A 16,661-nucleotide genomic window follows, 5' to 3' on the forward strand; every position below is an offset into this window, starting at 1 on the left:
TGCTTCTCAAAAGAGGAGACAACGACCTCAGTCAAAAAATCCTTACTATTCGCCCAAGGATCATGTCCGGAAACCAGTTTGAGCTGCACAAAAGTAAATAAAAGTGAGAACCGACGTAGGTGGCCGTAAGTGAAACTGTAAGGCAAACAGAAATATATTTTTTAAATACAGTTGCATATTTCCCTTCCAATCTCTACCGGCACAAATTCATCTCTTCACTAATTTCTCACACTACTCTGCGTAATATTATACTACAATGGGAATTTACACAAGCAGATATTCAACGTCTACATTTTGATTCAACCCATAGATCCTTTAGCATGTCACTCAGACTTTATATTGTATTGCCAACGGTATTCACTGAAGCTCACAACTATAAGACCCTTAGCAAGATTCCATAATGATATCCTCAATCCCCACGGAGGCGCTAAGATAAAAAAGATTCACTTGTGAACCTCCAAGAATAAGTTTTCCAGATATATACCTTTGAGCAGACAACATCCCTTAAATCTTCAAGAGAAAGCACTGACAATCTCCTCCGAAGATCAGAACTCTTGTGAACAGAACCAATGTTAGCCAAAGACAGATCCCGCAACTGAAACAAACAAGATAACAACAAATGTAAGAATTGGGGAAGAGTCCCTCCCAAAAATATTAGAGAATAAGGAAGAAAGTAGAACAATGACTTCAAATCCAACAGAAACAAAACAAATTTTCTAGAACACAGAACCAACTATTTATAATTAACCATAATTACCAGGACAATACCTTAGGTATTTTCTTGAAGGCAAGTAGCTGAAATGCCATAAAACGATCGTAATGAAATTGAAGTGCTTCATCATCAGTTAATTGTGTCCCATCATGGTCCTTTATCTCAAACTTTTCATAGAATTGTAGCAAGTCAACTAATTGGGCGAAAAGCTTCCCCTTCTCATGTTTGTATAGTGCACTCAGTCGGCATTTTGCAACAACAGCTATATCTGCCACAAGAGGTCTTAGGTATCTGTAAAAATCAAGAGGAAGATAGAAAAAATTACGGTCCAGTCAATGAATAGTAATGGAATGGACAGCAAATGACACAGCGTATCAAGACTAAGAACTAGATATTATCAGGACCAAAAAAAAAAACTTAAAATGCTGAATACATATTTTGACCTTTTATTATACAAATAACTTGCATCGAATGGAATATTTATACCTTCTTGTTGGTAGTTGGTTCAGCATGTCAATGANTGATTCAACCCATAGATCCTTTAGCATGTCACTCAGACTTTATATTGTATTGCCAACGGTATTCACTGAAGCTCACAACTATAAGACCCTTAGCAAGATTCCATAATGATATCCTCAATCCCCACGGAGGCGCTAAGATAAAAAAGATTCACTTGTGAACCTCCAAGAATAAGTTTTCCAGATATATACCTTTGAGCAGACAACATCCCTTAAATCTTCAAGAGAAAGCACTGACAATCTCCTCCGAAGATCAGAACTCTTGTGAACAGAACCAATGTTAGCCAAAGACAGATCCCGCAACTGAAACAAACAAGATAACAACAAATGTAAGAATTGGGGAAGAGTCCCTCCCAAAAATATTAGAGAATAAGGAAGAAAGTAGAACAATGACTTCAAATCCAACAGAAACAAAACAAATTTTCTAGAACACAGAACCAACTATTTATAATTAACCATAATTACCAGGACAATACCTTAGGTATTTTCTTGAAGGCAAGTAGCTGAAATGCCATAAAACGATCGTAATGAAATTGAAGTGCTTCATCATCAGTTAATTGTGTCCCATCATGGTCCTTTATCTCAAACTTTTCATAGAATTGTAGCAAGTCAACTAATTGGGCGAAAAGCTTCCCCTTCTCATGTTTGTATAGTGCACTCAGTCGGCATTTTGCAACAACAGCTATATCTGCCACAAGAGGTCTTAGGTATCTGTAAAAATCAAGAGGAAGATAGAAAAAATTACGGTCCAGTCAATGAATAGTAATGGAATGGACAGCAAATGACACAGCGTATCAAGACTAAGAACTAGATATTATCAGGACCAAAAAAAAAAACTTAAAATGCTGAATACATATTTTGACCTTTTATTATACAAATAACTTGCATCGAATGGAATATTTATACCTTCTTGTTGGTAGTTGGTTCAGCATGTCAATGAGAAATTCCATGAATCTCTCACAATACAAGACAGAAGAATCATCTACCAATTGAGATCCAGCGGTATCATCAACTTCATCCGCAAAAACCCCGTGATCAAGCACCTAGAAAGAACGATATGAATTTTGTATAATTATGCGAAAGATTATTTGAAGAACATAGAACACTATAGCCAATAAAAACAGGCCTACATACCTCAACGAATTCTTCTATTAGGCCTCGAACAAAATTTGCTTCAGGTGATGAGGATAGATCAAATTTCTCTCCCTTTGACTTTGCTTCAGCTGCCCATTTCTTTGATGATCTCTTCCACTTTTTTATTAAATCAGGCTGAAGGCAGAGCTCCATCTACAGTTGTGAGAATCAATGATGATATCAGAGCAACTACAAAATATTTCACCATCCTTAACAAAATCTATGTGAAGGTATCCCCTACCTGGAAACGTCCATAAGACAAACTGTGCCAAGATTGTAATCCTGCTACACTTAGAACAATCTCATTAACCACCGCGTCTTCCAAACTCTGTAACATCATCACACAGTTAAGAATATTGAAGAAAACAAAAACAGCACAAGGATATAGATTGTGCAAAACCATGAATTAAAAGGTTGTCAGCGTGGAATAAATATCTTGACAGACATTTTCACTGAGTAGCACACAGTTATATGGTCCGGGATGACCGCTTACTAGTTACTAGATCATGTATTATCTATTTGTGAGCCATGTGCAGCAGCATTCTAAAAGTACTTGCTACCAATATAACAAAATCTATGCAAGAAACAGAACGAACCTGGAAAGCATTAATCATGAAGACCAAATAATTTGTCTTCTCAGCAATAGTCAAATCTCTTCCCTGCAATGGTAATCAAAGGAGACAATATGAATATACGATTGGCCTAACATCTGGCGATTATCTCAAACGAAAACAACACTAGAATCATATCAACCAAAACAAAAAGGTAGACCACAAACCTCTTTAAGACGAAGAACCTTCTGAAGAAACTTCTTAAACAGATCGTCTCGATCATGAAAGCAAATCCAAGCTGCTACATTCTCCCGGAACTACAAAGCGTGAAGAAGCCATGTCAAACAATAACCATAAGCAACACAGTTAAATACGAAAGAGAGCAAGATTAGTTACCTTCTCGTTAATCATAAGAATCATAGACATAACATGCTCAAACGTAGCCGTCTCGGGATCAAAATTAGGCCATAGATAGTTCTCCAAGTACTGACTCACTTCCAGAATCATAACTCGCTGAAGTGGAACAGGTTTACGACCACTAATTACCTTAAGCTCCGTCGCATAAATCTCCTTCACAACCTCCGGATCGAACGGTTTCTCAGGCAGCTTGCCGCCAGTCTTAATCCAGCTCTCCACAGCAATCTTCGTCAACCTATCTTGCTGAATCTCAGATAAAGTGATGGAGCTCGGCAAATTAGATCCAGGCTTTGCCTCTAGTGGCTTCTCAGCGGGATGGTTAGGTAACTCCAGTGGATACTCAGCCACTCTGTGGCGCTTGAAGTCGTACGTTCCGGTTCCATAGACCTTCGTCATTACTCTCACGCGAAAGCTCGTTGCTCGAGAGAAGTGTGAGAATCAACGCGACATACAAAGAACGAAGAAGGCTCAGAGAGTGGAGAAAAGAGTAAGTTGGGGATTTTTAGGGCTTAAGCCTCGCGGAGGTGAATATCATCGTCGTCGCAGATAAAGGCGGTGTTTATAACCCGACTCGAACCGACCCGACTGATGCTAGTTTGGTTTCAGCTGGGCTTGGGCCGATATTGGGCTGGACTGAATGTAGCAATAATATTAGTAAGAAAAAATAATTAATAAATATACAGACTCCCAATCTCATCTTTACAACCTTATAATAATACCAAATAAACCAAACCAAACCAAACCAAATCCAAATTTTGTGCAATTAGATCAAATAAACTGATAATTCATTATTATTCATCTAATGTATTTTCATCAATATTAAAAACTAAGAGTATTTTGCAAACAAAACTTCAAATTTGTCCATATATTCTAAATTTGAAAATTGCAAATCAATGCTATCAACCCAATAGTAACTTAATCAATGTATAAGGAAAGGAATTAAAGATTGTGTTTATATAAAAAAAACTGAATTAAACCAAACCGATTTGAATCCAAAATTGGTCAACCCATACCTATTTTATGCAAATATATATACAAACTCCCACTTTCATCAAGATTAAAAACTAATAGCATTTTGCAAACAAAAATTCAAAACTATTGGTACATTCTAACTTTGAAAATTGTAAATCAAATGATATCAACTTAATAGTAAATTTATTAAGGTATAAGGAAATGAATTAATGATTGTGTGCATAAAAACTGAATATTGGACCAAACTAAGTCGATTTGAATCAAAATTGGTCTATTCATATATAATTTATGCAAATATCTATACAAACTCCCAATTTCATCAAGATTGAAAACTAAGACTATTTTGCAAACAAAAATTCAAAAGTGTTGGTACATTCTAACTTTAAAAATTGTAAATCAAAAGATATCAACTTAATAGCAAATTTATTAATGTATGAGGAAATGAATTAATGATTGTGTGCATAAAAACTGAATATTGGACCAAACTAAGTCGATTTGAATCAAAATTGGTCTATTCATATCTAATTTATGCAAATATCTATACAAATTCCCAATTTCAGCAAGATTAAAAACTAAGAGTATTTTGTAAACAAAAAAATCAAAATTGTTGATATATTATAACTTTGAAAATTACAAATCAATGTTATCAACAAAAATTCAAAATTGTTGGTACATTCAAAATTTATTAAGGTGTAAGGAAATGAATTAATGATTGTGTGCATAAAAAACTGACTATTAGACCAAACTAAGTCGATTTAAATCAAAATTTGTCAACTCATATCTAATTATGTAAATATCTATACAAACTCCCAATTTCATCAAGATTGCAAACAAAAAAAATCAAAATTGTCCATATATTATAACTCTAAAAATTACAAGTCAATGTTATCAACTCATTAAACCGTTTGAATCAAAAATTGGTTAATCCATATCTATTTTATGTAAATATCTATACAAATTCACACTTATCTTTAACATCTTATAATTGTTGGCATAAACATTGAACAAGCCAAACTTAACCGAATATGAACAAAATTGAGCTACTAAAAGTCTAAAACTGAATTTTTTATGAGTAAAAAATAATAATTTGTACCGAACAAACCAAACCAAATCCAGTTTTGTGCAATTAGATCAAATCAACTTAAATTATTACTTTTTTTTTTGGACAAAAAATTATTACAATATATATAATCAAGAGATTTTTGCAAATAAAAATTTGAAAATAGTCGGTACATTCTAACTAGTGATAAATGCAAACCAATGTTATCAACTCAAATAGTAAATTAATCAATCAATGTATAAGGATTTGTGTGCAAAGAAAAACTAAATTGAACCAAACAAAACCGATTTGAATTAACAATTGGTCGAGCTAAAAAATTGAATAGTAAAACAATTCTTATACCAGTATAAACCAACTTAACCGGGACAATGAACCGCGATTCAGTGACCAAATGATGAAATGGATGGGTGGTGATGGTTGCATCCACGACGGGTGTGTGATTAACCCTCTCGGCCACTCCCAGAAATGGCTAACCATCTCTTCTCTTCACCAATCCATGGCTTCTTTCAACCACTCTTGGCTCTCTTCTCCACTAGCCGATACTCCCTCTCTCTTATTGTCTCCATCTCCAAAACCAAAATCCTTGAAACTCTCTGTTTTCCGAACTCGGAGCAACTCGTCCTCGCCGGAACGCTCGTCGGAGGCTGAGCTCGACGTCGATCCTGTGAAGCTCGCCTTGAAGAAAGCAGAAGCTTATAAGAAATCGAAATCAGAGGTAGAAGAGCGAGATAAAAATGCCGGTGATGAGGAATTGCCACTCTCGGTTAAGGCTGCTATGCAAAAAGCCAATGATTATAAGAAAAGGAAAGAGCTTGGAACTGATGTTGTCGAGAAACCAAAACCCAGTTCAGTAAAAAGTAAAAACCATATCTTTTTTGTTCAAAAGTCTTGAGTTTGTAGTTCAATGCATTTTCCCAATATTCATATGGGTTGATTTTCTTGTAAAGGTTGAGTTTTTATTGATTTATAAGTCTTTGAATTGTAGCTGCATTAATGGAGAGTTGTTCTTTATGTTAGACATTGAAGTGCTTATTCATGGTGTCAATATCTTCAAAGTTAATATCTATTTGATTTACATATGTTAATATGTAATCAAAAAATGATCCGGGGAGCTTGATTCTTTTGGGTTTCAGGTAGTACAGAGAAAAGTCTTGTTAGATCATCAAATAAGGTTGTTGAAGATAATGATGTTAAGAAGAAAGAGGTGAAAGTCTCCAGCATTGATTTCATGGGGCTTGGCTTTGCTGATAAGAGAAGCACAAGAGGGCTTCCAGCGGGACTTGTTCCTGTTGTAGACTATCTTCCTGAAGGAGGAGACTTACCTGAGGTGGAGTTTATTGTTGGTGATAAAACGAGATTTGCGGAGAAAAAAAAGGATGTCAAGCAAGAAGGAGATGGAAACTCTGATGTGTATAAGCCCAAAGTTTCTACATGGGGAGTTTTCCCAAGACCTAGCAACATCTCCAAGACGGTATGTGATTGGCCCATCTAAATAGATGTCTTATCCAACTGAATTAGTTGTACCCAAGAACTCAAAGGGGAAAAAGTATCTTGTCCAATGTTGTTAGGATTATTAAAGGTAGGAGTAACAGAAAGGTTCCATGGATTTTCCTTCAGCAATAAGTACATTTTGGATTGTTGGCTATGGTTGCTTCGTATTCTGAAATGGGAAAAGATACAGATAGTTCTTTGAATTGTTTGAGTTATTCGTTTCTTGTTGATGGTATGCAAAATTTTATCAACTCTGCCAGATTTTTAGTCCTCGTTTTAAGCTAAATGACAAGGGAATGCATGTATATGTCCTACAACATTATGTTTTCCAAATTCCAAGTAGCATTTGCACCAGGTTTCTGAACAAGTTGATCCTCTAAAAGACTAAAAGACTAAAACTAATCCATTCATGTTCATGACTCATGAGCTTGGGGCTAATTTTAGCTATAAGATTTTGCATCCTAAGTCTGTTGGAATGTATACTTTCCTGAGGATAGAGATATATACTTTTGTTTTGTTTAAGTTTGGTGGTGGAAGGACTCTCCAACCGGGGGATTCAGTTGAAACCGCTGAAGAGAGAATTGCGAGAGAAGCACAGACAAAAAAAATGCTCACTGCCTACAAGAAATCAATCGGACTGAATATTGATCCTAAACTCAAACTTGAGTGTGAGAAGGTACTCCAAAGACATTTTTGTTATTCTTTGAGGACAGACCTGATGCTGAAGTTAATTTGGATGTAATATCGCAAAAATAAATCTCATTTACAGAGTAAATTTTCTCTCAATGAGAATGCTACAAGCTATATCTTATAAATTTTAAGTTGCTGTCTTTAGAATCTTATATATAGGATCATATAGAGCAAGTATATGGGTTCAACTGAAACTATGACTCCTGTTTTCTCAAGCAGATTCTCTTATTTTAATAGTTAGATTTACACGTTGCCACATTTTCTAGAAAGTTTTAAAAAAATTGATTTGAGTGGAGAAAAACTATAAAGAAATATATACTTTTATCTACAGCATCTATTTGTGCATCAAGATAGCTAGAAATTAGAATCGTTTTGCCACTTAATTTTTCCCTTATATATACTTTTATCTACAGCATCTATTTTTGCATCAAGATATACTTTTTCCCGTAATTTTGACACTTTCTTTAATTATAACAGGCAATAGAAAAGGGGAACTCGCTTATGGATTCGGGGAAACTCAAGGAAGCTTTGCCATGCTATGAAAAAGTCATGGAGAAAATAGTTTTTAAGGTAATTTCTCCAAATCTAGTTTTTTTTTTACTTCATGTCTATGTTTCTGCATTAATCTGCTCATACAACTATTCTTCTGCATATGCCTTACTTGTTCTGATTGCATGAGACTTCTTTACTATCTATCCGCAGCATGTATGTGGAGCAAAAAATCCAACTATCTTATATAACAACCAACCATACAATCGATAAGGTTTTTAAGAACGTAATTATTTTGCATTATTAGTTCCACGACCTTGTTATGTGATATTCTATCACATCTTATTCCATTGATCCACACCTAGTCCTAGATACCGAAAGAAGTAGTTATTCAAAACATGATGTTACTTGTAAGTTCTTATGTTCGCTGCAGTAGATGTGACCTTAACTAGGTACAAGTTTAGTTGTGCAGAGTGAGCTTCATGGACAAGCGGCGTTGCAGTGGTCTATCTGTCAGGATTCACTTCGAAAGTAAGTTTTTCTCTCTTTGTATTTCTCTTGATGTAACTACAGCTAGGGTGACAAGTATTTCTTCATGAATATTTTGACTTTTTAATAGCCTCATATAAATTTGTATTTGTAAATCATTGTCCCAAAACTCTCTCAAGCTCTAAAACTCCCCAAGGAAACCACAAAATACTTGAAGCTTCCCTGTTATACCCACCAAGTTGATGGTCATTTGCGACTGTTCTAAGATATCCTCAAAAGTAGGCTTGTTGACTACTGGTTAGTTTTTATGGGCTCATGTGCCTTAAACTGTTATTTTGGAGTGACTGACAGGGAAGATAAGGCAAGGGGCATGTATGAGAAGCTTCTATCCCACCCAAATCCGAGAGTGAGCAAGAAAGCGAGGCAGTTCATGTTCAGTTTCCAGGTAACTCAAAACACTCCCAAAAGTATTATACCTACTAAGCACAATGAGCAAGATGAGTTGTGTAATACAACTTGTGTTTTCTCTCTGACTGAGATCGGACAAGAGCCATTCAACTCTATTTGTTTTGCTTATTGTGTGCTTAACGATAAAAATAGTGTTGGCTTCTTGTAGTGTTTTCTATCATCTGGTTTTGGCGAACCGTTTCTCTTAAAAATGTGAGGGTTTTTCATAACACACTTGTAGGCAATGGAGATGCTGAAGGTTAAGGGGTCGAGCTACATGGAGGGAAACACTGGTTATCAGAACTACTTTGAAGCCTTCGTCAAAGATACTGTGAATTACAAATCGCAGGACGATAATGAAAGAGAGGCAATGGGGATAGATGAGACTCTCCTATATGTGATTCTGCTTGCGTCTCCGATTCTAATGGTCTTTATTGTGGCTGCACAGAGAGGGAATATGCACTGAAACGCACAAATTCTTGTCAACTTCTTACATGTAAGTGTTGTAAATACAATATAGGTAATGTTATGCAACGCAGCTGAGTTAGTCATTGTTTGTGTTACAGTTAAGGATCATGCACACAAAGCTTTTCTTATTAATTGAAATAACATAACAGAAGATGAATCAAACTCCTAAAGAATATATAAACAAAAAGCTAGTTGATTTCTTTTACCTTTGGATGAGTTTGATACTTCATCTCTATAAATACAAAAACATATAACAACACCAACTAGGAAAAGAAGTATCATTGAATAAAGAAATTGAAACCCACCTTTAAAACTAGGAATTCCCAAGTTGACTCAGAAGTCTTAATTCACACTTTTCACATTTCATGCAAAACCCTGATGAGTGTCATAAGATTTGATCATCCATGGTCACACCACATGTCACAAATCCTGACTACTTCTTGGTCTGACCCTGACCAGCTGCCGAGCCACCTTTACCATCTCCGGCAGCACCTCCAGCTCCACCCGCACCACCAGCATTAACCGTTGTAACTTTAAACCTTTCATCTCTTAGATCTGATGGACCCAAATTAACCCCTTTAGAGGTGAAACGTGGCGAACGAGCACTGAGACTCCTCTGCATAGTCATTGACTTTGTAGGAGGAGGACGAGAATCTTGTTTGATTTGGGACACAGCGTCACCAATTTTGTTAAAAAAACCAACAAACTCGTCTTTAGCTCCACCTGGAAACATGTTTTTCAGCAGCTGAAGTTGTCCCACGTAAAGCTCTCTCATATACTCTAATACCATCAAGACTTTCATGTCCATCTTTGATCTCTCATCATCATCACCATCACCATCACCATCACCATCATAATCAACATCATCAGTTTGTTTTTCATAAACTCTCTGGTAGCTATCTCCCATGTCGCTGTATTGTCTCTTCATACTCCCACTTCTTAGCCTTGTGGATTCATGGTCATCGAACAATCCGAAGAAGAGACTGTTCTTGCAGTTGTTGTCTTCGGATTGGTAATTCAGAGAGCTGATGCTAAGATGTTTCTTCCCCATAGGCATATTATTCACAATCACTACAGAAATAAAGAAGTTGGCCAAATCTTTTGAGCAGCTAGCGTATTCTTAGTGTTTTGTCTTGTTTAAAAGTATGTTTCAAGATCTGATGAAGAAGAAAGCAAAAAGAGGTTTATATTTAAAAAGAAATAAAGATTTGGAAGCAAGAAATTAAGATGAGATCTTTTACTTGTTCCCGACTTGTCAACACGACGTTGCCACGACTTCTTCAACGAAGAGACTAGATGGGTCCGACGCATTTGATTTTTATTTAGCTTCCGGCCAATCATGAGGCGACAGTGTATGTAATCGTCAGCAATTCTTGAGTAGTTTCTTGGGAGAAGATGCAACTTCGGAGATAAGTGCATATCTTACACATATGTCAAAACGTGTAGAAGAAGCAATGTATATATCATTAGTAGTAAAATCAAAAAAGCGTCGACTTATCTGCTTCATGATTGCTAAAGTTCTGTGCTGATCAGCGCCTAATCATGATGGGGATTAATTGACGGATAACACTAAATTAGTAAATTGTATTTATCTTTTCCTTTACCTTAGCCGCAAGAAATCAGAGTAAACAAAGATAAATATAAAGTAAAAGAATTGTTGTGTGATTTTGAACGATGACGACGACGATGGTCTCCAATCTTCCAAGAGATTTGATAGAGGAGATTATTTTTAGGCTTCCCTTGAAATCCATGAAAGCAGTGTGCGTTTAACTTGCAAAAGTTGGGACTATTTATCCAAAAGTGAGAGCTTTAGGAAGCACATTTGTGGCTTTGAGTCTATGCATGATGATGCCTCACAATCTCTATCTAATGAGCTTGGATATTAATTTTTGTTAAGTAATATTAAGTATTAACATCTAAAGACTGACTAGATTCTGAGCCCACGCTAGGCCCAACTTTATTTAGGGTTATTATATGTATCTGCAATCTATGTGTCGTGTATACCTTTTTTTTTCCTTGACCTTAGCCGCAAGAAATCAGAGGTAACAAAGATAACACCCCATGTGAAACGATGACGACGACGACGACGACAATGATCTCCGATCTTCCAAGGGATTTGATGGAGGATATTATTAATAGGCTTTCCATGAAATCTCTGAAAGCTGTGAGATTAACATGCAAAAGTTGGAACAATCTATCCCAAAGTGAGAGCTTTAAGAAATGCACATTGGTAAATCAACAAGAAAAGGGGAGTCAATGATGATCGTGGTGCAGCCTCACAACATTTATTTAATGAGCGGCGTGGTTGACGTTGATCCATGCATAGAGCTCAAAGGTAAACTTAGTTTCCTTAACAATCAAGTCAGTATATCCCGAATTGACCACTATGAGGGTTTATTGTTATGCTTCTTCTTGAAAGACGTTACAAGGATTGTGGTTTGGAATCCGTATTGGGGCCAAACAAGGTGGATCAAACTCAGATATACTCACCTTCCACAAGGATATTTCAATTATACTCTCGGATACGAGGATAAGGAATCTTGTCGTAGCCTTAAATTGTTGAGGTTTATAGATTATTTTTACAGACCGGCGCCCGAAGAGAGCAATTTTTTTGGTATGAAATATACGATTTTGATTCTGGTTTATGGACAACTCTTGACGTCGCTCCACACTGGGGAATATATTGTTCAAGCAGTAGCGTTTCTCTTAAGAGAAACAGTTACTGGTGTGCTACAGAAAGGAGCTCAGAAGGTTGCAAGGATCGCATAATCTGTTTTGATTTTACAAAAGAGAGATTTGGGCCACTTTTGCCTCTGCCATCATGCGTTAGGGATCGTCAATATGCATATGTACATTTATCTTGTGTTAAAGAAGAGAAGATTGCAGCTTTATTTCAGGACCACGATTATTATGATTATGAGATATGGATTACAACTAAGATTGATGCCGAAACGGTGTCGTGGAGCAAGTTCTTGAGAATTGATACGGAGCTTAGTATAGATTTTCCAGACTGTTTCTTAGTTGACGAGGTGAAGAAGGTCCTCATGTTTGTTGGTACTAGAGACTATGGCTATGGCCCGGAATGTGACGAATGTCCCGAAACATTTATTATGATCATTGGAGAGGCTGGATACTTAAAAAAATTTGGATGTCGGAGTACCTCCAATCAAAAACCGTTGGCAAATTAGTGTGTGCTCTTATGTTCCAAGTTTGGTCCAGGTCAAGAAACTTGCACGAGGCAAAAGGATAAAACAAAGTAGTTTAGAAAAGCGTCTATTTGATCAAAACATGTTGAGACTTGCTGCAGTTGAAAAACTAATAATGAAGAAGCCATATAGATAGGAAGAGACGCAGAAGGAGAAAACGGGATGATTAGAAGCAAAAACGAGATTGGTTGCTAAGTTACAGGTAATTTTTGTTGTGTTCTTGTATCTTATATATATATTCTTTATTGGAAGTGAGACGTATGGTGATTACACTTTGTGATCTGTAGGAGCAGACACTAAAAGGGTCGAGCCATATGGGACTTCTTTGCATTGTGATGACTATCTTACGTGATAAAGAACCATATGATGTTGTTGGTGGTGTTGAGTTTCTTTTTACTTTCTGTTGTGTTTTGGTATACAATAATGTGTTTTTTTTTTTGGGTTGTGAAGGATTGAACTTGTGTGTGACAAAACAGAAGTTGTGTTTTGTTACCAGTAATTTTCATGTATGTGATTGTGTAGGCATGACTTAGGCATAAAAAGTTTCATCTATTCATCGTTTTTTCACAATGGAGACCAATTGAAATACTGACACGCTATCTGAGGCTTCATACACAAGTGGATGGTCTGTTTTAACTGCAAATTAAATGTAATCATTTGAATATACATGTGACTGCAAGTCAGCAACTATATATATTCAGGAGGCTGTATTTTCCAAATGGTTTTCTTATTGGTGCCTCCCTTTAGTCTTCTTGATTGTGGTTTTTATATGTTTATATGACAAGTGAAGAGAGGGAAGAAGAAGAAAGAGTAGGAGAGAAGTACCACGAAGGAAGATGGACGGCTCAGTATAATCATAAGATTATTATGATTAATAGAAGTGAGAGAGAAGAAGAAGTTTGATCATTATAATGAAAGGTTTTTAGGTTACTGAACTTTAGAAATGAGAAAACAGAGGACAAAAGCTGTTTAACTTAACCGACTCAAACACACCTTTTAACAAGAGTAAACCACATTCTAAAAACCTTCTAACTTAATTCGTCTTCTTCAAAATATTTGAAGTTTGTCACGTTATAGCGATACTATCTACAAAAATCGAAGTCTCAAGCTTTAGGGTCAAAGAGACTTGACAGATTCAATGAGACGTTTGGAACAGGGGAAATCCAGAGGGATGCGAATTTGATACTTTCATGACTTCAAGACATCATACTGTATTTTGCATTTTTTGAAACTCTGTTGGACCTATAATGATTATTACCCTCAAGGGATGGCAAGAGCAGCCGAGCATAACATTGAGAGGGGTTGTGTTTTGGAAATACTTGGAGATGCTCTTGGAACCATATGCATATCTCTCATGAAATTCATAATCCAACCAACGGATGGCGATTCATTTTTGTTTTAACAAAAAAAAAAAGAAATTGTTACTTTCATTTTAAAATAATATACTTACATTAGAAACCTAGTCTAATAAATATTTATATAAGCAATGAATCTATTATACTAATAAACTCTAGCTTCCTTATTCTAGAAATTATAAACAAAAAGGAAGTAACGAACATAATGCGCATGATTATTTCGTGCAACACGAATGAGCAATAATTAATCAACCATGCTCAACACGAAGAAGCAAATATTTTGAATGTTTCTCTCGGCGAAAATTCTAATTTTTCTAACTGGTACTACAAAATTAAATTAAATAATTCATTAATAACCAGAAACATCTAATATTCCATCTTCCAAATCGATGTTCCAATATCTTTTTGTCATTTCCTATTTGGCCGGGTCATTTCCGGGCAAGCGGATCATTTATGATTAAAAGTATTTCTTCCCAATCTGGTTCATTAACAAATTGAATCGTGATCACAATTCGTGATCATGACGAAACCACATCTACATGCATGATGCATTACGTTAATCACAACCTCGTTTGGGATACATTTTTATTTAATTTATGTTTGGGATTCTTTTTTATATAATCAAAAAGGTTTTATAAAATCACAAAATTTGCGTGGAGATAATTAGTCATTTAGTATTATGTTGACATAGCAATCTAACCTCGTTTGGTGATTACATTCCCCTATGAACAAGAGCTAATTCTTGAATTTACAATAAATAATTTCCGAATCAAAAGAAATAACAAACTTCAAAAGCAAAAGCACTACATCAAAAACTTGTTGTTTTGTAATATTGGTCAATATTATATTATTCTTGACACACCTTTGTGGACTAAACCAACACTTGTGATTTCTTAGTTTGTGGGGTAGAGAGGAGCCTAAAAAAGACGATTTGAGAGAGAAAGACAAAAAACACAATGCGCATTATTTCGTGTAACACGAAGAAGCAATAATTAATCATCCCTTAAAAAATGGCCACAATTATAAAGACAAGTAGACCCACCACACCATTCCAAAACCAATCTCTTCTTTATCAGTGCTTGTTCAAATCACAAAGTATTTTCAAAAATCTTTCATTTGTTTTAAGTTTGAACCTAACTCATGTAAAGTTGCAAAAGGCACTGAGACAAAACCGCACACGTATCTTTTACCCTACCACCATTGATATTCTCCCCATTTTTCTTCTTCTCTAAACAAAACAATAGCTTTGTCTTCAGGCAAAGCAAGAACCTTGGGATTGGGAAAGATGGTTCAGAGGAAGACTTGTCTAGTACTCGAGTCTTCTTTCAATTCCCAACCAGCTGAAACTCGATTCGGGCAAGAACATCTCAAAAACCTTGGACCGGAGATGATGATGATGAAGAGAACAAAGCCTAGGAGGAAGCTTAAAGACAATACTACCGTTTCTTCTCAATCAGGTAAGTCACAAGCAACACCAAAGCATGATCTTGTTGTTAAAGTGACAGGTGGTTCACCTAATTACATGAAAGGCACCAGTAGCTCCGAGGCAAGAAAGGAGAACAAGAAAAGACTTAATCTATCTAGGAATCAGAAGAACCAAACCGGTTCAAAACATGATTCTCGTTATGGAGTTAACAAGGATAGATGTAATAACAAGCCGAGTTCTAGGATCGGTAGGGGTTTGACAAAGGCTCCTAGTTTCAAGAGATGCTCACAGAGAGCTACTTGTTCTTCGACTCTAAAAGATTCCAAGTTTCCAGAGTATCTGATGCTTAATCATGGCGAGACATATGATCAAGTTAATGGAACCTCTGTTTTGAAAGTTTGCCCTTACACGTATTGTTCGCTCAACGGCCATCTTCACTCCGTGCAGTATCCTCCTCTGAAAAGCTTTATATCCTCGAGGAGACAGAGTTTGAAGTCCCAGAAGAGTGTGAATATGGAAGCTTCTAAGGAAGAGTTTGTGAAGATAAGTATAGAGGGGAAGAAAGAGTTTGATCATGGAAATGGAGGTGCTTTTGAGGTTGATATATATACCCAAATCTCGGAAACTGTTTCTGAAGGAGCACCCCGTTCTGAAACTGATTCTGATGATTACTCTGATAGTGCTGAGATGGTAATGTCTTCAGAAGGTGATCATGACATCGAGTTAAAAGAATCTGGTTTGAAGGAGACTTTGGTAGATGAGGTTCAAGAGAAAGCAAACAGAGATGGAGATGCTTATCTTTCAAAAGAATCTGATTTGGAGGAGACTTTGGTAGAGGACTCTATGAGTGAGATTCAAGATATAGGAAACAGAGATGCTGATAAATCTTGTTGCTTTGATTCTGAAGTTATCAGTATAATCAAGAAATCAGAAGCAGATAATGCAATTAAGGAGACTTTGGTAGATGAATCTGTGAAAGATATCGAAGAGACAGCAAACATAGATGGGGATGCTAATCAATCTGCTTGCTTTGATTCTGAAGTTACCGATATGACCAAGAACTCAGAAGCAGATAACGCAATGGAGGAGACTTTGGTAGATGACTCTGTGAAAGAGATCCAAGATAAAGAAAACAAAGATGAAGATGTTGATCAATCTAGTTGCTTTATTTCAGAAGTTATCGATATGACAAAGAACTCAACAGCAGGTAATGCTATTGATGATAAAGATGATGCT

The 16,661-nt window shown here is 36.1% G+C and overlaps 4 protein-coding genes and 1 pseudogene across 5 annotated transcripts in view; 3 read left to right on the forward strand and 2 right to left on the reverse strand.

Moving 5' to 3' along the window:
• On the reverse strand, positions 1,351 to 3,872 carry LOC104782328 (intron-binding protein aquarius). The gene is made up of 8 exons (XM_010507232.2): positions 3,312 to 3,872; positions 3,143 to 3,232; positions 2,961 to 3,023; positions 2,606 to 2,692; positions 2,365 to 2,517; positions 2,137 to 2,273; positions 1,707 to 1,941; positions 1,351 to 1,533 (listed from the first exon to the last, which is right to left on the reverse strand). The coding sequence occupies exons 1-8, from the start codon at positions 3,726 to 3,728 to the stop codon at positions 1,366 to 1,368; spliced, it is 1,350 nt and encodes a 449-aa protein (XP_010505534.1). The 5' UTR covers positions 3,729 to 3,872; the 3' UTR covers positions 1,351 to 1,365.
• LOC104784262 lies at positions 5,831 to 9,450 on the forward strand. The gene is made up of 7 exons (XM_019244328.1): positions 5,831 to 6,221; positions 6,498 to 6,835; positions 7,379 to 7,531; positions 8,023 to 8,115; positions 8,507 to 8,565; positions 8,875 to 8,968; positions 9,212 to 9,450. Exons 1-7 carry the CDS (start codon positions 5,861 to 5,863, stop codon positions 9,434 to 9,436), a joined length of 1,323 nt encoding a protein of 440 aa, XP_019099873.1. The 5' UTR covers positions 5,831 to 5,860; the 3' UTR covers positions 9,437 to 9,450.
• Positions 9,542 to 10,606, reverse strand: LOC104782329. Its single transcript, XM_010507233.2, has one exon. The coding sequence runs from the start codon at positions 10,493 to 10,495 to the stop codon at positions 9,872 to 9,874; it is 624 nt and encodes a 207-aa protein (XP_010505535.1). The 5' UTR covers positions 10,496 to 10,606; the 3' UTR covers positions 9,542 to 9,871.
• Positions 11,510 to 12,780, forward strand: LOC109132550 (annotated as a pseudogene).
• LOC104782330 overlaps positions 15,095 to 16,661 on the forward strand; it is a 3,389-nt gene continuing 1,822 nt past the window's right edge. The window contains exon 1 of one of the 2 annotated variants that reach the window (XM_019244967.1): positions 15,095 to 16,653. In XM_019244967.1, coding sequence (XP_019100512.1) covers positions 15,285 to 16,653 — 1,369 coding nt within the window. In that variant the 5' untranslated portion in view covers positions 15,095 to 15,284. The remainder of the gene's footprint in view (positions 16,654 to 16,661) is intronic. The other variant, XM_010507235.2, reaches the window with a different exon arrangement.

The sequence above is a fragment of the Camelina sativa genome, chromosome 4 (genome assembly GCF_000633955.1).
Source record: "Camelina sativa cultivar DH55 chromosome 4, Cs, whole genome shotgun sequence".
Classification (NCBI taxonomy): Eukaryota; Viridiplantae; Streptophyta; class Magnoliopsida; order Brassicales; family Brassicaceae; genus Camelina; species Camelina sativa.